The following is a 22,786-nucleotide window of genomic DNA, read 5'->3' as shown; positions in this document are numbered from 1 at the left end:
ACCAAAGTCTATTCTGTCTGTGTCTCTTCACACCATGGTCCTGCCTTTGTGACTAATAAGAGTGAGAATTTTTAAAAAGTAGGCTTTTTGTGTGATCCTGACGTATGCTGATGAACAATTAGTCTTCTCTGCGTGCCACCCCTTCTCAAAAACGAGGTCTTCTCTGTTCTGCTGGTGCATTGAAACTTCTTTTCGTATTTCGTTAGCACAATAACCTGAGCCAAAATCTTCACATACACCTTTGTCTCCTGTTCCTTCATCCTTCGTCTCTGCAGTACTTCTCTGTTGAGCCTCAGCTCTCTGTTGCCCGAAGAGTTGTGGCTCTAACTATCTGGTATCTTTGTGTCCAGGTCATAAAATGCTTTGAGTTCTCTCATGAAAAAGGAGTCAGGAATTTTTGTTCTCTGAGGCAGGTTACTTTTGACTGAAATAGTCACGATGACAGAAAAGTGACACTACTAGTCTCATAAATAGCTCTACTGCTTGAATAAGTGCCATATAGGTGGCTACTGTGCTGGCAGCGATCTCTGAGCTACCCTATGGCACAGCATGGCCATTTGCTCTGAGGTTTCCAGATTTACAAAAGGCTTCTTCAGCATGGCTCGCACAAACACTTTTATCACTTTAAAAACTATTAGTCAATGTCAGCAGACTACAAAGCTGTAATTTCTCAAAATGTTTGTTTTTATGGGGAAGACAGAAAGGAGAGATTCAGAGCTCATCTCTTTTTCTTTTCTAAAGATAGAAAAAAAAAATCCAGCCATGTCTTACTGTATAACACCTTGGTGACTTTTATAGCGAGGAAGCTAAGTTACCCCTAGCTCCAGCAGTGTGAATAAGTCATTATGGTAAATTACGAAGAAAAGATACGTTTCCCCATACAGAAGAGCTCTTTGCTATCAGATTATATTTAGACAGGTGTGTGTCATCTTTGTGTATGTGCATAAAGAGAGCCATTTAAGCAGAAATCTTGTGCAAAAGTAGATATAATAGTACAGCAGAATAAAAGCCCTATAGGGATGTCATTTATCTGTTGATGGTGTATTGCATTTTATTTGTGAAAGTGGATGCTGAGTATAAAGCAGAGATCTTCAGTGGGAGAGAGGGTGAGGCTGTTGTGAATTCTATTCTGCTTCATATATATGTATATTAAAAATGGTGATGAAAAATATAGAGTCACATATTGACCTGCTTGGCTCCAGGACCGTGATCATCCTTCAGTGTTGGAATTTAATGGCAGTGTTTTAATGGTATCTTTATACTCGTGGGGTTTCATATACCTGTAAAACTTAGAGTCCTGCTCCCTGATCCATCACTGCTGAGAAGATTGATTTGTCATACTTGGTGGCAATGTGCCTGCTGCTTTCTCCCTCTTTTTCTTTCTTTCTCCTTCTCAGTTTATGCAAAACCGATTTGAACACGTACATTTTTGCCAGTATGGAGCCAGATTCATTGCAGATCTGCCTGCTGAGCTCAGAGGAAACATAGGATTCCTTTCATTCCTAAAACACCATGCTTCTTTCCATGTCATTTGAGGCAGGCGGGGACTGGCTTGGCAATGACATTTCTCCTCGTCTGGGGACCTGTGGATCCACAGCAGACTTTTCAAATGCCTCCATGCCAGTGGGTCTGATGTGGCACAGGTGGCGTGGGAGGAGCCGTGGCCACCTTGGCCACCTTTCCTCTGTGCCTGTAGCCCTCTGGGAGATGCTGCCCACTGCTTACCTGCACCGCAGCCAAATCCTGCTCCTGGGTGCCCCGGTGCTTCTTCAGTGTCAGTCTTTAGTGAGAGCTTGAAGGTTGACTTTAGTACCATGAGTGTAGTTGAGGTCAAAGAATTAGCAGACAGACCTTCTTACCAGGAGTCACGAGGCTGTTGCTTTGACAAAAACTCACTTGTAAATGTATCTCTCCATATAGCTGTACATAAAAGATATCCTGGAAAATGTTAGATTGAATGAGTCTCATTTACAAGCCCTTTCCCTTCCAGTCTATTATTCACTGCGGTAGCATCAGCCGGATAAATCAATAAGCTCTTTCATAAGACTGCCCCTGCTCCAGCAAAGAGCAGCAGACTGCACTGCTATTGATTTCTGTGGGGATAAAAACTGTGGAGCTTTCTCCATCCCTTGTAATTACAGTATTTTACACCCAAAGCTGCAGTTTGTGCTTACCACTAACTGTGGCATTTCTCGTGCAACTCTGCTGTCACATTTATTCAAACTAATGATCTTGCTAGTACACACATACAGTCCCTTATCCAGTAGTTAGTATTTTTCTGTTAACATGAAAGGATGAACAGTCATTAAACTAGAGAGCCTGCAGAGAGGCAGCAGGCTGAATTGAAGAAGAAAAGCAGCTGTAGTGAAAATTTAGGGTGGTCATTACTATTTTAAGTTTCCAAATACACACTACTGCCTAGCAGGTCCCATTATAACAATTTTGTAATTCCCGTAATAGCATTAATATGATCTTCTGGAACAAAACCTGCTGTACGTCTAAGAAGAACTGGCTGGTTACCACCCACACTGGTTGCATTATTGCCTTTATAGTTACATTACTTCCCATTTGAAGTATGAGTACTGTGGTAAATACTTCAGTGCAAGGAACAACACTTCTAAAGGCACGTGCTGCATCTCGCAGGGGACTGCTATAAACTGAACCACTGCAATTAGCCCTCCGCTCACCCTGCCTAATGACTCTGGTGGGCGTTCTGTGTGGGGACTGAGAAAGCAAAGCTGGCTCCAACTTCTGCTCAAGTAGTTCCCTCTACTAGATCGCAAATGTTTTTAAAGCGAAGTATGAGGGGAAGTGTTTTGCTGGGCCCAGTCTGGAACGACTGTGAGATCATGCGTGTGGTACCAAACAGATGCTCAAGGTCCCTGGTGGGCCAAGTGCTAATTTGCATTATGTGAGCACTGCTGCTGGTGATCAGGAAGAGGTGGACAACCTATGAAGAGAGTTTGCTGTGTTGCATGGTTGTGTTGAAGCCTTATGACATGAGTTGTGACGTGCAGCTGTCACGCTCAGAGCATGTCACCTCTGTCCTTTCTGTTGAGGATCTGAAGCGACAGTGTTCAGCTCCATATCGTCCCTGTCATGAATAAATAAGTACAGAAAGTCCGTAGGTGTGAGGTTGGTGCCCATGCATGCTGGGAAAGCTGTTGGTCTTTTCTGAAATCATGCTGGTGATGCACAGGGTTGGCAGAAGCACAGTCACAGGCAAACAACCATGAGCCTTTCTTTAGCTCCCTCAGCTTTAGTAGACCACTGTGACCTTTTGTAAAAGGCTGGCTAAGTTGTGCTTTCAATTTTTTTCAAAACACAGAGCTAGCTATCTTACAGCAGCAAGGTAATGCCGAAGCACACGTTGTCGCTTGAGGACTATGGGTTATGTGGTTGCATAAATAGTACCATTGCTCTGTGTAGTAAAAACTGCTCACTTAGTACAGTCTCCCAATATGGAATACAAACCTGTCACTGAATAGGGCCAAAAGCAAATTTCCACTTGTGAATCATTGCCAAGTGTCGTCAGATCCAGTGTGCACTTTTCCTTTGTTCCTCTGGATTTAAATAAATCAGCATGAAAAGACTGAGATGTGCTCCTAGCTCTTAAAGAATGGAAGAAAAGATTCAAAACATCTTCACCTGTCATTACAGATAACACTTTGGACTAACTCTTGGGTCACTTTGGTTCTGTCCCTGTGTGTAGTTTAACTACTTGGAAATTCAAATAGTGGATACACCACTTGAGAAAAAGGCACTTACAGCACGATGAAGATGTTGTTATCAGACTAGTAATTCCATTCCTTGCTAAAAAAAAAAAAAAAGGCTGCCTGCTAGTTGAGAGTGAAATGATGACTACAAATCTATATTTGCCCAACGCTTTGAAATCCTCATCTGAAAAGCGGTATGAAGTTCATAATGTTCCCTCTTACAATGATGGTGCCTAAGCGAATGAAAAAAGAGATGCAGTTTGTTATCCTTGAGCGCGAAATGGTTCACTGCTGCCCCTTTGCAGTCTTGCGCCTGTTTAGACAAAGATCTTGAGTAGAAAGCAAGGTTAACCCGATTCTAACGTCTCTTTCTTCCTGAAACATATGTATTCTACACATGCCCTCCTTGTTTGATGTAACATGCCAGAACCTCTGCTGGAATAAGCATTCCTTTCCCTTTTTGGCTGGTTTTGAAAGCAGGGATTCAGAGAAGAATTACAGGGCAGAGCAATTTGTTGAGGACCTCTGGTCTTCCAGCACAGATTAGTGTGCAAAGAGCAGGGGAATGTTTTCCAGGCTCCAGGAGGCAAGCAAAGCTCTCTCAAGGGAGGCTGCAACAGAAGCCTGTGTGTGCAGAGGAATTAAATAAAACCTTTTATTAAGAGCATATGGGCCAAGAGAGAACTAATATGTTCAGTCAGTCAGCATAATGCCATATAGCCACCTGGGCTGTTTCACTGAGCCCTCACGAGAGGGGTTCATTTATTTGAAGAACGCATCTCATCTGTTTCCAGAGAAAGGTTTCTGTAATGTTGTCATTTGATATGAGTAAAGAGATGTGTTATTCTGGTTTGAACCCAACTGCTCCATAATGGTGTAGCAGTCAAGGGAGTTTGTGCAGACATCTCAGAGTTACAACTCAACTTTATTTTTATTGTAGCGACATGAGAAATCCCCAGCTGGGAAGTGTCCACACTCTTGCCTAGAAAACCTGCTGCTCAAAGTAGATAAAAGTGTTGAGAGAAAACAAAAGTGCAGAACCACAAGCAGAACCCAGGACACTGAAATCACCGCGTCTTACCCCAGTCGGTTCAGAAAGTGCCACCTCCACAGTAATTTTAATGAAAGGCAAGTGCTCTAAGATCTCTAGGTTGTTTCGAAAATCCCAACTAATTCAAAAACATGACAGCCATGCAGAGAGGAGAAAAACCGCAAACTTGTCTATTTATAATATTCTTTCTTCTTAATTCTATTGAATTTATTCACTTGCATTCTCTTTTATTCTTCCCTTATTCCTCTGCACACTAAATAAACAAACAAACAAAACAAGTTTGTCAGATGAAAGAAAAAGACAAGCTTATGATAAAGTCTAACTGATACATTAATTTCATTGTGGAAAAAATCCCAACTATACGGTGACAATTTATATTTTTCTTACCATGTACAAAGGTGGCTTTATTTCATAATTTTTGCTTTTCCGGCAGGGTGCGAGGCAGAGCAAGATTATGTGAGCAGCCCAAGGTGACAGAAGCAGGAGTAAAACTCAGTACTCTGTTTCTAAACCTGTGTTCTACACAAAGGACTAACAAAACCATTAGGAAAACTCACATTGTGGAAGGAAGTTTCTGTAGTTTGGGAAATGGATGTTGAGCCGATTAACTGATTCTGGAGCCTCTGGGATTTTCGAGGTTATAAACCAGGGAATATAAGTTCCCTTGCCTGTGAGCTTCCAGACTAGCCGGAGATTTCAATACCTGTCAGTGAACATCCACGTGAATAACTCATGCTTTCCATGAGGCTTTTTTCCAGCAGTTCTAACAGTTTAAATCCCCTCTTCTAAATCCTCTTCCAGCTGTCTTTTCCTTCACCTGTTTGCCATGTGCCCCCTCTTCAGCCCCCCTTCCAGCTCTCCCTGTCATCTCTTTGCTCCTGTCCCGTTACAACTGCAAAACAAAGCAAACCCCAGGAAGTCTATTTAACATTCATTCATTGCAAGCGTGGAATTTGCAAATACACAATCTAGGACATTGTGATGCTAGACATGTGTTTACTTCTGCTGTCAAACATGCCAAGTAAACCCAATGTTAAGGTTCTGTGCTTCTAAGATACTAAAGACTGACATAAGATTTAGCCAAAAGGTCAAAGTCCTTAAGTGTAAAAGATTGCATAATGTCAAAATTGCCAACTGTAATCCACATCAAATTTTAGCAACAAGTTATCCTACTCGTCCATCTTCCCCCACCCCTGTATAGATGATGTGCATGCTTAAACTAAGGCAAGACCTTTTTAACAATGTTAACAAAATGTCAGGAATCTAATTTAAAATGGAAACATAGTTGCAATCTTAATTATAGGATATCATAAACTCCTGTTCAAGGACAGAACAAGAGAGATTTCCCATTTAACCTAGCCACTCAGGAAAGATCTGAGATAACACCCAAGTAAATAATCAGTCACAAAACCTCAAGTGCCCTGTTTATTAGCCCACCCTGAACATGCCAATAATTAGTCCTTTGGAAGGAAAATAAATTACTGTGCATTATCTATGGGATGCTTGATATCATATCTGACCTTCAGCATCATTACTGCAGACATGAAGGTCTTTCTTTAGAATAGCAAACGTAGGAAGAAGCTGGGCATATTCATTCTGAGAGTTTTTTGCAGCTCCATGGACTTTATTGGTTTGGGGTTTTTTGTTGATGTTTTGGGGGTTCTTTTTCTTCATTTTTAATTGCCACAAATAAGGTATAAGACATTCCATCCTCTTGCTTATGTGCTAGAGTCCCTGGGAAATAGCAAAGGAGAGAAACAATTAACCAGCAATTACAATTCAAAGATTATTGTTAATATTTCTCCTATGGTAAATCTTCATTAGCAACATGTTAAGTGAACATGAAGCCACAACACTAAACAGTCAGAATACGGGGCTTACTCTAAGGTTACTTTTGTATCATTAAGCTTGCCCCCTTGTAAAAAAAGGAAATAGAATCATAGAACCATTTTGGTCAGAAAGGACCTTTAAGATAATCTAGTCCAACCATTAACCTACCACTGCCAAATCCACCACTAGACCATATCCCTAAGTGCCACATCTATATGCCTTTTAAACCCCTCCAGGGATGGTGACTCCACCACTGCCCTGGGCAGCCTGTTCCAAAGCCCGACAGCCCTTTCCGGAAAGAATTTTTCCCTAATATCCAATCTAAACCTCCCCTGGCGCAACTTGAGGCCATTTCCTCTTGTTCTATCATGGGATGTTATCAAGACACGTCATGTGGGTAGGCTTTCAGAAGGGCCCCGTAATTACATAACTTTAGCTCCTGTTGAAACTGTTGCATAGAGGGTGAAGGGTGTTCATAAATTAGAAGCAAGTGGTACTAGATTAAAATACGATGCATGAAAGAAACAAGCAGTTACGGCATGCTTTATGCAATCTTCACTTTATTCTATGAAAGTGCATGTCTCCAGCTATCACTGACCTTGATACAGTCACAAAATATATATAATTAACTGTGACCTCAGCAGGTAATGGTATAAAGCAATTTCTTTGCAGGATAGTTGTAAATATTTTTGTAAATATGACTCAAACTGTACAAGCTCTAGTAAATAAGTGCTCAGAAAGATCACCTTCAGCTACTCCACCTTCTTACCTAGTTACTTGCTGGGAAGAGAAAAAGTACCTGCAGAAAATACAAATGGAAAACTGGGAGTTTTTCTTTCTCTCTTATGTGAATATTTTATTTTCTGCAAGCAAGAGTGTAAAATATTTTCATAATCTGATCAATTCACTCTAAAATTCATATCCATTAATGCAAATTCAGCATGACCAGGAAGCTAGCAAAATCTATTAAGGACCAAAAAGGGGAGCCAGCTACGAAGTTCCCTCCGCATGAAACCATGACCTAGTGTTTTATGCCACAGGGATAAAAGTTGTCATTAAAATATGCCAGTTCTCAGGCCAAGGCAGTATATTGCCAGGGCTTTCTAGGTAAAATCAAACACAGGATTTCAGGATGCCCGTGGTCATGATACTGAGTTCCCAGTCCGAGCACCATGTGTGTGCATGTGTGCCCAAGAAAATGATGAGAGGAAGATTCTTCCCCAGCAGAGGGGAAAAAAAAAAACAAACCTGAACTTAGTAAAGTTTTTTTGGTGAGTATTTGGTGACAGTCTCAGTTTCAATCTCGAAGGAGTCAGTGCCATAATCTCTGCACAATTATCTTTCATAGGTCTGAGATTCTCCATTCCCAGATGCTTCATTTTCCCCCAGCTTGGCAGAAGGTTTCTCTGCTCCTCCCAAGGCAAATTGCAGCAGATGAATTCATGCTGTAAAAAGGGTCAGCCTGTCTATTTGTCAAAGTGAACCCCCTAAGGCAGATGATCCCACACATGCAGATGGGCTGAAGGCCATTCAGTCACAGGGACCCGCTGTTGAATCTCCTGGGGCTTCTGGCACAAATGTGTTTCCAGAAGGTCAGAGCAAGGCACGTGGGACCAAAGTGCTCGGGTTGGACTTGCAGCATTTGAGGATCATCTGCATTCACTAACTGCCCAAAACTAATTAAATGAGCTTCAAAATCTATTTACTTAAATGGACATGATTTCTCAAATCAGTGCAAGTGTCACTGATGCTGAAATTCAGTTAAACTAGATTGATAAAAAGCCTGCTGAAGTCTTTTCTATATACCAGTGTTGGGTTGGTTTATCTTTACAGTACAATCTGACATATTCACCCTTCTTCGCTTTTCCCAGTGTGTCACATCATTATAAAGGTGCTTAAATTGCTCTTCACAGGAAGACAATAGGCACCTTTATAATGATACATCTGCATTTGTACAAAGGATTTGTGCCAGTGTAATTATGTTAGTTAAAAAATCCCACCTTTAACACTTAATAGAAGCACTTCCACAGGGACAAAAAATGTATTTACAAGCCTAAAGTGGGATATAAAGTAGAATGCATGGAGAAACATCAACTTAATTAAAGGCTTTTCAATGAATGCATTTACCATGCAATTACAGTGGTACAATTTCTGTGTGTTAACCCAAGCCTCCCACTGATTCTCCAGGTACGACATAGGGTGAGGTACTTGTACAATGAGGGAAATAAATATCTACTTTTGGTAAGCCTCTGAGAGCCTCAAACGGAAGGGACTATGCAAGTGTAAGGTATGATTATTACTATTTTACTCATCCTGCAGTAAGTTACACAACAAGATATCAAAAGCCCCTTTGAAAATGTACATTTCCCAACAAGCTGTAGGAAGAAGCTTAAATTACTTTTCTGAAAGCAAGTAGCTCCCTGTGAAACCAGCTGCTCCAAGTGTGAGTCAGCAGCCTCCGCAGCCTTCCCAGTCGAACCCGCCAGCACCTTTCTAAATTCGCCCTCGTTAAAAATTTTGATGATCGTGGTAGAAGTCCCTCAGGTACTTGCCAAACAGCACTATTGATACAAGGAGGAAAGAAAATAACCCACGATAAAAAGATCTCTTTTCACTGCAGTTGCTTTGAAGAAAGAAGGGAAGTCATTCTTCATTATTTCAGTTCCTAATCCCAGCAGGTTTGCATCATTATCTGACAAAAATGTCCTTTCTCATTGTTTGAAGACGACCAGTGTGAAAGCCAGCTGTCTAAAGCAATACCTGTGCTCTTGCGCTGGGCCCATGGCAATGACCCTACCTGCACCACCAGCACATGGCCGTGAGCCTTCTCCTTGCCACTGCAGTCCCCACTCCCTTTTGGAAGAGCGCTTTCGTGACAAAGGAGTGTTTAAAAGTCGGTTTATTCTAAAAAGTCCTGCCCAAACGGCAGAAGGCTTCCATAGTTGCCATGTTTGAGTGATCTCCAACAAATGTGCCTAATTTGGAAGTGCCATTCGACCTGGCCACCGCAGCTTACCTGGTGTGATGCCATCACCTCAACAAGGACTTCACATCCAGCAAGGCTGGCCACCTCTCCATCTACGGCCAGGCTGGGCAGCTGTGACTCTTGTCCCTCAGCAAAAAACGGGCATGCCCGTGATTCGAACGCATGGCATCTCACTCAGCAGCCCTTAACCCTTCCAGCTCAGCCATGCCCTCCTATGTAAAAAACATGGTTTTGAGGCTGAAAATGTGTCCTCACAGACACTTGTGAAAGCCAGGCTATGTTTGCATGGAAGCAGTTGTCTGGAGTTGGGTGCAGAGAGCAAAATCAAGCTTATTTTACTAAGCATGTCGGTTTGTGGGGCTAATGGAAGCAGCAAGCAGTATCTTTGTCTCTTCCTGCCGTTTTAACAGACGTGCCTTTGAATATGTACACTAAGCATTTCTGTTGAAGAAATTGGTGTCACTATTTATGTAGCTGCAAGGATGCTCTCTGTAGTTATCAGTAAGAGAATCTATGCAAACTTGTAGGACATAAGTAAATATTTGTGACAAACGGGGTCGATGAAGAGGTTGCAATGAGGTAAATTTGAGCATCACACTTGTTTACTTTGCTGAAAAAGCTCGAATGTGGATTTCCATTTTCTCAGGGGGAGAGAAGGATTTCGGTAACATCACAGGTAATCCAGGCAGTGCTGTCCCCTGTGCCCGTTGAGTGGCAGTTGCCAGATCACTGCAGACGTGGCAGGAACGATGCACAAAATTGAATGCAAAACTTGCCAGCTGAAATGCAACGTAAGGAGAGAGGAACAGCCTCCGAGTGCGTGAGCTCGAGGTGTGTGGATGGTTCGGAGCTGGGGGACGTGTGCTGCCCCGCGCCGGCTCCCCCAAGGGCATGCTAGGGCACATGAAGTGTGGGGAGATATCCTCAGCTTTCCCTGTTGATTTGAGTACGAGGCAAAAAGGCACTCAGAGATGCAGCTAGCCTAAATTCCACCTTGCCCTTGTGTCTCGTGTTGCCTGCTGGCTTCCTCTTGGTATCTAGAGACATCTCGCCAGAGGAAATACTGGGCATAAGGCTATAGATGAAATTTCGGTTGACTAAATACGGGCCTCAGCATTCATCTGGGGAGTAAGGGAGGAGTAACTAGGGTACTGTAAATTCATGCCTAGACTTGCTGAGCACTCACTCAAGCCCTCGGAAGTTGCTCGCCTGAATTTTTATGGCCAATACCTGCAGTACACTAGTAGAAGTAGGAAGCAGTTATTACGAAAGATTGAGTATGCGTGTTGAGAGTATACATAGGTGAACTTGCCTCAAAGAATGAAATAAATGAATGTAAGAACATAATATTTCTAAAAGCAATTGTAAGGCTGGAATCATTGCCGTGAAATAAAGTTTTAAATAGATATTACAGGCAATATAATCTGTCCCATGATGCCTCGGAAAGAACATAATCATCAAAAAGCAGCTCTTCTTGCTTTGGTGTTTCAGTTAAGGTAGTGTTTACATGATGATAGTTAATGTCTGGAAACTTTGGAGGGAGGTAGATCCCTTCCTGTGATTAGGACAGTCTGTATCATCATTAGCAAGCAGTGCAGCCAGCAGGAGGAGCAGTGTAAAGCACGAGGGACACCAAGCATTTTCCCTTGTCTCCCATGTGGATGGAAAGCAGCTGGGACACACTTAGTGAGTTCACAGGGCTTGTATGTGAACGAAGCAGCTCCAGCTGCAGAAAGAAAAGACAAAAGAAACGATCTCTCTTATTTATCCATTCTGAAATACAGCTGTAAATTGTGTTATGACTTCGTCGATCTATGGTGCTTGCAAAGATTTCAAATAAATAACGTTATGACTCCAGGGGCCATATTGATTTTGTAATAATTTCGAAGAGAAGCCACTCAGTTTCCTGTTTGCTGACAAATTCTTTGCTCCCTGAGGAATTCCTATTGAACATATATTAAAGAAAGGACAAAATAATTCCAAGGAAATGCAGAGAGATGGCTTTCTGCATGGACTCTGCTCAGGGAATGGGTATTTAACCTTTGACCAGTGACGACAGGTCTCCTTTAGCTCTATTAGATCAACAGCAAGCTACTATAATTAAATAAAAAAACTGTTTAGAGCCTCGCCGAACATGTCCTGGGAATTAAAGCATATGGCAGGAATAGGGAAAAAAGACTTTCCATATGCTAATGACCCTTGATGTCTGAAATAAATTAGATCCATTAGAGTTTATGCTCAATAAAAGAAAGACTTTAAGCACTCCAAAGTTAGTGACTCGAGACCGATTTTGGCTTAGAAATTCAATCTGCCTGCTTATTAATTCTTAGTAAGGCTCTGGAGGAGACAGGGGATGCAAAATCATAATTCTGTGCTATAGCAGAATTTTAAAGTGCCATCAGTTTCTTTTCCTTTTTTTTTTTTAATTAAACCATTTTTCATGTTTCCCTTTTTTGTTCTCCTCATTATTTTGATTTTGTTCCCATTTTTTGTTTAATTTCTTTCTTTTTAAGGTTTCATTTATCCTATTTCAACTGAACAGAGAACCCAGAATGAATATGGATTTTCTTGTAAGTTTAATGTTTGATTTTACATTCCTGGATGCTATTTGGATGCTGTTCCTTGGGTCAAGCTTTACTGTTAAGCTAGCTCTGTGTGACTGGGCAAAGAGGGACCTATTTGCCAATGGAAGTGGCATGTTGCTTGTCACAGTGTTTCTCTGTCAGTGGGTTGGCATAGAATGATAATGGCCTTTATGCACAAGGAAAATGGGAGAAGTTGCCTCAGTGACAGAAACTGGAGAGAATGAACGCTCTTCTCATTAAAATTTCCTTAGCAAACAGAAGAAATGTGGTGGAGGGGTCACTTTTCTTTGAGATGGAATTAAATATCTCGTTCCTGAACTGCTGGGGGAAAAAAAAATGACGTTTCAAGGCTGGTACATTGAAGGTCTGATAGTCAGAAGCTTATGGAGATGGGTCAGTCCCTTCCAACATCTGGCAGCTCTCACCTTTGCAGCTGGATGGCAGCTTGGCTTAAATGGCTAAAAGGCGGGGAGGAAAAAATAAAATAAAAATGATTTCACATGTTTCCAGCTAACAAAAATGGGGTACTAAAAAAGTCTGATTTGGTTTTGCACTTTTTTTATTATGCTATTTCTAAAACTGGGATTCTTCACTGTATAGAAACACATCAAAGTTTGATTATATATTCAGACCTTTCGGAAAAAAAATGTCTGGTGGATAATGATGCTAGAGATTAGCTTGGAATTAGTGCTGAAGATGTGGTATAAGCAGCTAGTAGAAATATCATAGCCATTTTCTCACAAGACAGCTCTCATAAATCTGGGTTCCTTTTGGTAAATCACCACATTATTTCTTGCGCTTTCTTCGGCTTTTATCCACATATGTATGTGTTAATGCCAGTGATGAGAATTCAGTGCTTGATTCTCTGCTTTACTTGATAATTTTTTTAAAGGGAAATGGATGGAAGGGAATTATGGCTTGACACATCAGAGTTCAAAAAAAGCAAACTCAAGGATACATCCTGATATTCCTGGTATTCCACAGAAAATTGTCTTTTTTGGGGTTTCTTGACTTTTTAAATAAAAAGGCCTCTGAAGTTTAAAAACCCACAACATGGTTTTTTGTTTTCAGATGAACCACTAAATACTAATATTATGACACAGTGCCACTAAGACATACTATTTTATTTCATAGGGTGACTTTGCTTCATGAGACTAAGTCTATAACATATGTTACGTTTAGTAGTTCATAGTCTGGGTACTAGATAGATGAATGGGTAGATAGGGACAGTTAGAATGCAAGTTAGAGAGATATCGAAGATCATTTTCCATCAAAAGGGCATAGATCTGTTATATAGCTTTGGAAATGGATTTTAAATGAACCTATAAAAACGGTAGTAAATATCTGCAGGAAACAAGAAAAATAACGTGTTTTCTTGAAAGTCCCTGTGAGGAGCACATTTCTTCAAGGTTCCTGGCCTCTCTCCCTCCAGCCGCTCCTGACTCGGATGACGTTGCTCTCTACGTGGGGATCGTCATAGCCGTGATCGTGTGCCTGGCTATTTCCTTGGTCGTGGCCCTGTTTGTCTATCGCAAGAACCACCGTGACTTTGAGTCAGATATTATCGACTCCTCGGCGCTAAATGGGGGATTCCAGCCTGTTAACATCAAGGCTGCAAGGCAAGGTTAGTTGTCATTTCACTCCGTGTTGACCAATTCAGGGAGATGTTATAAGGTTATGGTCTCTTAGGCTGCACGAATGATGCTTTCTGGATGCTTGTTGGCACTTGGTAAAAGGGAGAAAGATCATATCCATTTGTTTCTGCTACTCACGTGCTCAAAACCCGCGCTGGCATTTTTTAGATGTGCTCAAGAGGAATTTAACTTCTGAAGAGAGCGCATGAATGTGAGAGTGAAACATAGAGACATTTATGGAAATGCAGGTCCAGCTCAAATTTAAATCAAAGGCGAAGCCCTGACAGAAACAACAGAGGCAGGATTCATCACAGGAGTGATATTACAGCACAGTAATTCTATCACATCTTCCTCCCCTTTGTTTCACTAATAGCCTTTTTTACTGTGCCCTGTCTCCACAGACATAAATAGTAGTTTAAGAAGTACTGTACTTTCAGTAGACAATGTAGAAGTAGTAGTTGCAGCAGAACATCATTAAATAATGAGCATTTTTATCATTGGTGCGTAACAGCTTGATTATTTCTACACTTTATTGGCCAGAAAAAAACACTCTCAAGGTAGTGTTGACTTTTTCAAGACCCATATTTAGGCTGAAGGGTTCTTTTTCCCCAATACGTATGCCAGAAGAATAAATCAAAGCAAGAGTTAGGATGATAAGAGAGTTGTCATATAACAGATTAGCAGAAGTGTCATTTTCTTTGCTGGATGTACTTTTAAAATGAATCTCCAAAAAGTGTGATGCAGGTGCTAATCCCCCAGTGCAGGGAGTTGCTGGCATAATGACTTCATAGATTTGTTCTGTCTTTTATTTCAGGAATGCTGTCATGAGGCCAATTAGATAAATTGGTTAATGATTGTCACTTAGTATTTAAGGAGGGGTATTAGTTAATAAAACTAGATCTACTGAGTAAGGAAAACATCTTGCCCTGAAGCTAAGCATGTCATACTTGAGATCTCAGTACTGCCAGGAAGAGCAACCCCAGTGAAAAATCTTCAGAGCAGAGATGTACGGTATTTTGTCTGACAATTAGATTTTGTAGCAGCTGGGGCAAGACAAGCCCTGGGAGTTTGCTGGAGAGATGCGTGGAAGAGGAGATGGAGGTCAATCTGCAAGGACTTTGTATATCTTAACCTATGGTATGAAAGGCAAAATGCTGAATGCAAACCCAAATTGTTACCCAGAAGGAAGTCATCAGAACAGAGGAGTAAAGTGGTTCTTCCTTTCCATGTCCAATGCAGACCTCCTGGCAGTGCCACCAGACCTCACTTCTGCTGCAGCCATGTACCGGGGTCCTGTTTATGCCTTGCATGACGTCTCTGATAAAATTCCAATGACCAATTCTCCAATCCTGGACCCGCTGCCCAACCTCAAGATCAAGGTTTATAACACCTCTGGTGCAGTCACCCCCCAGGATGACCTCTCGGACTTCTCCTCCAAGCTGTCCCCACAGATTACACAGTCTCTGCTGGAGAACGAGACCCTGAACATGAAGAACCAGAGCCTTGCTCGGCAAACAGACCCCTCGTGCACTGCATTTGGGACCTTCAACTCCTTAGGAGGTCATCTAGTAATTCCCAATTCAGGTAAGTGCCAGCCATGGTGGCTTAAAGACGCAGTTGTTTTCTTGTTTGAAGTGGAGTTACCTTGCTTTTATGCAGGAAAAAGCAGGGTCACTCCTGGAACTCTACCTTTTCTTTCTTTAGAACAAACAGATGGTTTTTTGCCCCCCATTCAGCTCTACAAGGTACCTCAAATATTTGTTTCCCAAAGTCCTGGCCACCTTTTAAACAGAATATTGCAGGGCTCTTAGCCAATTCCTGAGACCTGCGAGGCTTCAGAGCTTTCCTGTGTGAAGTGTGATTCAGCATCCTTGACCTTTTCCTTTCATGCAGCTCTAGAAAAGGGACTCCAAGCCAGAAAGCCTCGATCTTGTCATCACACATAAAAAAGACAAATTAATTAAAAAATAAATTGGTTGTTCAACTTCCAGTTCATTGCAGACTGTGTGGTATTGAAGTAGGACAGCAGAATACTAATTTTTTGAAGCCTTTTTTTCCTGTACACATTGCATATCCAAGGAAAACAAGGCCCAAGAGTCTCTCTTATATATTTCTTTCCTCGTTATATAAAATGTTGACTTCTTTAGCAGCTAGGAAAGAGGAGGGGCTGAGCATCCGAGAGCCTTTTGATGTAATTGCAAAGTGCTGCTCAGTCTTTCTCCTACGGTAGGAGACCAGACTGCTGGGCCCCCTCCAAGCCACCCCAGCAGCCTTGGAGAGCTCAGCCCTCACAGATGGACTTTTTTTAGGAGAGCCATACTGCTGTTTGGTCCCTAAATGAAATGCTGACGTTCAGAAGTAGTTCAGCACCTAGATGTTCCCATGGGTTTTGCATGCTAATCAAGAGCGACATTGACATCTCGAGTGGGGTCAAATCAAATGCATAAAACACTGGATGCTGGGGATATGCAGGCTACACAGTGGTCAGGAGTCCCTCTGCCTGGTTTCCCTTGAGCTCTGACTCCAGGTAGGACCACAGTGCACGTGAGACCGCAGCTCACAACTACCCGACACAATAGCTCAACGTTTCACAGCATTTCTGCTTTCCTCCTTCACGTCATGTGGTCAGCCCTTGGCCATTTTACAGCACAGTGCCCTGCCCAAGGAGATGGTGCCCACTCTCATCTCTTGCTCCTTTGCTGGGTCTTTTCTTGTTTGTTGGTGTTATGGAGAAAGCAAAATGCTTAGGTGGCCCAGGATCGAGGTGGTTTGGTTCTTCCAGGACACAGCCCGACATTGCCCAGGAAGCAGCCAAAAAGGTTGGATGAGTGGTAGCCCTCCTCCCTGAGCTACTGTGGAACAGGGGGCAAAGAAGGTTATTAAATTTAAGAGTCTGAGTGAAAGACAGTTACTTAAAGAAATTTAGTGCTGACTGCTGAACAATGTTGAAAATTCATGGTATACACCCCTGGATTTCACATTTCTTTAAGTAGCAGCTGAAGGTTAATACCCAGGTTTTTCATGCCATGGTGGCCCATGTCGCCAGCAAAATCTATTAGTCACATTTAATGAACATATATTAATATAAATTTGTAAAGAAAAAGAATGGTTATTTATTGCTGTTGTCCCTTCAGATGATTAAAATAATTGTTGTAAAATATATTAATTTGTTTACTGCCACTGTGTATGACTTCGTGCTGCTGCTAGTCGTATATATACCCTCCTAGTAATATGATCAAAGCCCTTCATTTACGTCATGCCTGGCCTCTTGCAGTTAAGAATGTGCAGCGGTGAGGTCGTAGCAAGCCTGTAAAGAAACAAGTGTCAGAAGGTGCTCGTGGAAAATGCTTTTCTACCTAATCCCCCCTAGTATGGGACTGAGCCGCTGTACACCAACACATGGGAGGTCTCCAGTGTAACCAAACCACGTGCACTAAAGAAAAGGGACGGGACTGTGCAAGGTTTCCCTAAAGCCCCTCTTGTGCCTATGCATATATGTAAATAATGTGCCTGTAGTTTTGTTGTCAGCTATGTAGTAATACCTGTGTTAAAATCCTTGCTACTGACTCCCAGCTAATCCACATCTGCAGAGACAGCTGGCTGAAGCGCGTCCAGCAGAATGAAATAGCTGGGTCGTGTGCCTTGTTTGTCCTGTAACGACAGGATGTTTCTGAAATGGCAGTAATGTAAGAACAGTGTTTTGTAATCAAGCGTGCAGCTGATCACCACTGAAAGAGGCAAGGAGCATGTTTGCCCACATTTTTTTCAAGGTTGGATACCTGAATTTTGAGCCACTTTAAAGGACTGGGCACATTCAAAATGCCCAATTTTGTCTCCCTGGTAGCCTAATTAGAAGCTGAGTGCATTAAAAGACACGATGCCAGTCACAGAAGCCATCTTTCAGAAAACAACTTGTTCTTGTTGCTTGCCGGGACAGTGTTCCACTGCCTTTCTTTCTTGATTGTAATTAAGTAAGAATTGCCTAGGGAGAGATGTCCCGTTACAGCTGCTGGAAATTTTAGTCAGAGTTGTTCATTTTTCCATCGTTTTACAAGGTAAGCAGCAGCATAACCATCTGTCTGCTCTTTAAATAAAATGAAAGAGGGGAAAATAGTCTTCTCCACTCCTGTATTTCAGTGCTGATGCACCAGAGGATGAAGAACAGACCAGCCGACCACTGGGGACACCAGGGTTGCAGTAAATACTTTTTTCTCACGAGTCGTTGAGATCACGTAGAGCCTACTGGTGAGGTTGGGTGAAAATCTGGCATCGCAGGCTTCATCTTTTGCCTCTCCTGTCACTCGTCTTCACAGGCTCACTTGCCTTTTTTTCTTTATCTTATGTTTTGTGTCTCTTCTGTTCTGCAGGAGTAAGCTTGCTGATCCCAGCCGGGGCTGTTCCACAAGGGAGAGTCTATGAAATGTATGTGACAGTTCACAGGAAGGAGAACATGAGGTAAAAGGCTGCTTTTATTTGCTTGTGCATTAACGGAGGGGGGAAACGTAGTAACTAAAGACCTGTCGTAATACATTTATGCAAAACCAGCTGTGTTGAAGGGCGTGGAGGAGCAAAGTGACAAACTATCTCAGCAGGACAGGTGAGTGAGCACCTGCTCAGAAAATCTCCTCTCCTGTTATGAAGAAGGTGAAATTTTGTTTTACCCTTCATGGGCTTGGCTAGTTCATGCAGTGAAGAGGATGGAACCAAAGCTTTTGGTGTCCTTCACCCCTCCTTGCTCCCAGGTAATAGTAAGCAAGGAGTTGTCCTGCTTATCCCAGGCACAGCACACCAAAGGCCACCCAGAGCCAATATTGGGACAACCCCTGTTGTTCTCGCCTGTTATCTGCGTGTGTGGCAAATTCATATTCTAGATCTTAATGTCTACTGAGTGATCTGGCAGCCTTGGCATTAAAAAAGAGTTTCTGAAAAGGCCAAGATACTGCTTGAAGAAGTTTAGGAAAACCTAATGAAGAGAAAGGTGAGATCTTAGTCTGCAGAATGGACTCGTGCACAAAGGCTGAATGGCAAATGTGAATCTAAGCAATCATTACACGGTACTTTGCCTCTCTCCCCTCATAGCTAGACACATTTTTTGGCTCAGCCCCTTAATGGGTTTTATTATGTGCTAAGCCACAGCTGTTTATACACTGTGTGATATTGAACACTATTCTTTAGTTTGGTGGTCTTTCACTCATGCTAAAATAATCTGCTTAAAGAAAAAATAAGTAAGCCCTCCACCCCCTCTTTTGCATGCATTATTCATTGCCTGCTCTCTGAAATAGCTAATTGCAGCTACAGAAAAAGCGTCTCTGTTCATATGTAGTATTGATTGTATTCCCGCTACTTTTGGCTGTGTTTTAAAGACGCTTACAAACAGCATTGCAAAAGAACTCTTTCCTGCAGAAAGAAAAAAAGATAAAATGGGAGAGCATCCCCTGTTACTCAACTTGTCTCCACATCTCCCTTTTAAAAAATATCTAATTATTTTAAAAAAAAAAATCATACCTATTAGGAGCTACATATGCAATTGTTTTCTTTTCGGACAGTTATGGAGGAAATCCCTGCCTCCTTATTCATGCAGCTGTGGACAACCAATGTCACATGCTGGTCTGATTTATGCTCTTCAAGGGTCATAAAGCCTTCTCTGTGTGTTTTGACAGAGCTGTTACTCCGCAGGTCACACAGGGGATAGAAGGATGGGTTAACCTGTATTGAGAAAAGCATGCTTGGATCTGTGCTGTGCCAAAGTGTGCTGAAGTACTCATAGAAGTGAAGGGAAAGGTGTGAATCCTCACTTGCAATGAAGACTTTGAGCAGTGATTTCTTTCCCTAGGAGGGGAGAGCAGAAAGCAGGCTGCCTTCGCCATGGAGCAACAGGGCTCATCTCGTGGTGGTTGTGGTTGCTTCCCGGGTGAACAGACCCCAGCTGCTTATTTGATTTAGAGCAGACTTTCAGCCCCTCTCCAGCATGCCGGGCCTCTCACGCTCAGGGAAATGAACCACTTCTAGGGCATTTAAAACAGAGCTTGTCAGGTGTCATACAATAGAATCATTTCAGCTGGAAGAGATCCTCAGGATCATCAAGTCCAACCATAACCTAACCCAACTCCAGCAGTAAACCATGTCCCTAAGAACCTTGTCTAAACACCTTTTAAACCCCTCCAGGGATGGTGACTCCACCACTGCCCTGGGCAGCCTGTTCCAATGCCTGACAGCCCTTTCTGTGAAGGATTTTTTCGTAATATCTGATCTAAACCCACCCTGGCACAACTTGAGGCCATTTCCTCTTGTCCCATCACTTGCTACTTGGGAGAAGAGACCAACCCCCTCCATGCTACAGCCTCCTGTTGTCTAGATCCCTTGGAAGTGAATAGTCACCATAAAGGGCTTAAGCACAGGACTATACTGTCCTCCTCTCTTACCTGTTCCTTTTCCCGAGGTGCCCAGGAGTAGAAGGGGCTGGGTTCTCCCCAGTGCCCGGCCGTAGTGGTGTCCTGATTCAGGACTGTGTGTTACCAGCCACTTCACTTGCTGTAGCAGAGCTACAGCTTGGTTAAAGCCTCTTCTTCTGACTGCAGAGGCCGCAGATGTTGCTTCACATAATTGGAGTCATATGGGTACCACAAGTTAGTGTCATTTTTTAAATCCACTGCTGCACTCTTACAGCATTCCAGCAGAGAGTGACAGTCCGCGGCAAGGACTATCTGCAGACATTTGCTTTTGTGGCCAAGTGGTAGCTGGAGTGCGTTCAATAAACCCTGTGAGACCCTATATTTATTTTCATGAGCACTGTGTAAATGTGTATGGGTTGAGAAGTCCTGTCGTGTGTTGATGTAGTTTGGAAGGGGGCATATATGAAACTATAAAACGAGTGTTATAATCAGAAATGAAGGCAGGCTCTTTTTCATGATATATACCCTAAATACAACCAGTGCAGCAACAGAGAAGGGTACCATCACAGCTCACACATCTCCAGCAACTTAAGATTTAGCTCACACTTTCTTTGCAGAAATATGGAACAACTTGTGAACAGTCAAGCTGAAACAGGAAATCTGTTACCCCTCAGAGTCCTGCAAATTCCCTTTTTCCTTCCTTTGTTTTCCTACTACATTTCCCCAGTTAGTCTCTGAAACCTGTAGTATGGACATTTGAGAGTCTTCATAACCCAGTAATATCACTCTTTGTGTTGCCTGCAGATTGGTTAGGAGAGCTTTCTGAGATACTCTATTCCATATCATATCCATCAAAGCATCTGAGAGCAGGAGGGTCACCCTAAAAGCATTATCCTTCTGTGATGAATTGGGGTTCTGATGGCTTGCAATAAACGCCACTTGGAGTCAGTTGTTTTCTCTAAGTGTGTTAGCGTGCTTGTGGCACGGTGGGTTTTCTCTTTTCCTAGACTAATACTCCAGCAGACTGTTTTTCCTGCTCCTGCAAGCTAATCCTCATTCTGCCTGTCATTTGGGGCAGAATAGATGGCAAGAGCTACCAGGCTCTCATCCCTGGCTCGCGTGTTGGCCTCATGGAAAGGTCCGTGTGCTTTATGTAGTGGTTACAGTGGGGAAAAAGATATCTATGTATATGTGTGTGCGCTTGTATATGTGTGTATACATATATATTTAACTGAAAAAATGACAAGCCTGTGAGAATATTTGGCAGCTATCAGACAGGTTTCTGTCTTGAAGCTCATTGGCTTTTTCAGTGGTGGTCAGATGCTCTTTCTCTTAGTCTGGGGAAGTATCACCAACTTTGAGATCTGCAAGAAGACCCCTTCTTGAGTTGTGGTTTCACCTATAAAATAAACACATTGCTGTGACCAGTAACTGGCAAGAGCCTATTCCCATAAGCACCTGAGAGAGCCGAAGTCTTGCATGACTAAGGATTAAATAGTATGAGTATAAACCTCCAACCTTCAGGATTTTCTTGACCGCCTCGGGTTAAAACCCAAATTTAGCTGTGAGCTAAATTAGTGGAGCTAATTCCTTTGGAACATCTGGCACTGGTCAGTGCTAGACAGGGTCTGGGCCTTGATGGACCACTGGTTTGATCTTGTATGGCAGTTCCCGTGTTCCCACGTGAACCCCTGCCGAGCTTGCACAGCGTTAGGTGGAACTACTCTTACATGCACTGATCAGAGGCAAGAACTGCACTAAATATGGCACAGTGAAGGACACTCCTGTATAATCCATCACACAGGAGATGATGCAAATGAGAATGAATGTTGCCATGCCCACAAAATGTGACAGCCCTGAAGAGCGGAGCAAGCAGCACTCCTGAAGATCTTGATGGAAGACACACATAAATTGTGCAACTTCCAAATTAGCTCCCTTAAAAGAGAGGAAGGTTGAGTCAGCCTTGTAGGGATTTGGATCAGTGGCTTTATAGTGTATATATAGACTTCATATTAAAATAATGCAGCTGATCAATGAGTTTGATCCAAGGAGCAATGTTGCCTTTTTCACTAGTAAATGCTAAGCTCGGTGATGTGAAATAAAAGAAATCGAAGTCTTCTGCATCTCATTTCTCCGCCTTCCTTCTATATCTCAGTTGCATAAACAAAATTACTTTACAACTCTGGAAGACAATTTCACGAAGTGCCAATCACTGTAATTGAAAAATTCAAAATAAAAAAGACCAGAGCATAAGCAAAAGGGGAAGAAGAGTTTTCAGATCATTTTCCTTCTAAAGATAGACTGGAAGAAGAATCAGGGTCAGTGAAAAATTATAAGTTCAAATCTGAAGAAGGAACACATATTTAAAATAAAGCCACAGCAATGAAAAGAGAAATAAATGCGTTCTCTCTGACTTGTGGCTAAGCTGTGTAGAAGGGTTGCCATCTGTTGCTATGAGTTGGCCATTCCTCTCTCCCTGCTCTGTCCTGTCCTTCCTGAGCTGCCATGATTGCCGGTAACATCTATTCATGGTGCCAGGGAGCGCAATGTAGGCCCAGTGAGGAGCAAAGATTTCTCTATTCGTGTTCACAT

General features: G+C 42.4%; 1 protein-coding gene across 2 annotated transcripts in view; it reads left to right on the top strand.

Moving 5' to 3' along the window:
- The window catches only part of UNC5C (unc-5 netrin receptor C), a 230,607-nt gene that overhangs the window by 193,227 nt on the left and 14,594 nt on the right, over positions 1 to 22,786 (top strand). Inside the window, exons 8-11 of one of the 2 annotated variants that reach the window (XM_065633581.1) lie at positions 12,097 to 12,153; positions 13,601 to 13,792; positions 15,042 to 15,386; positions 18,170 to 18,257. In XM_065633581.1, coding sequence (XP_065489653.1) covers positions 12,097 to 12,153; positions 13,601 to 13,792; positions 15,042 to 15,386; positions 18,170 to 18,257 — 682 coding nt within the window. The remainder of the gene's footprint in view (positions 1 to 12,096; positions 12,154 to 13,600; positions 13,793 to 15,041; positions 15,387 to 18,169; positions 18,258 to 22,786) is intronic. The other variant, XM_065633582.1, reaches the window with a different exon arrangement.

Source organism: Caloenas nicobarica, chromosome 4 (genome assembly GCF_036013445.1).
Source record: "Caloenas nicobarica isolate bCalNic1 chromosome 4, bCalNic1.hap1, whole genome shotgun sequence".
Classification (NCBI taxonomy): Eukaryota; Metazoa; Chordata; class Aves; order Columbiformes; family Columbidae; genus Caloenas; species Caloenas nicobarica.
The sequence above is the reverse complement of the archived record's forward strand: the minus strand, read 5'-3'. Positions and strand labels throughout refer to the sequence as shown.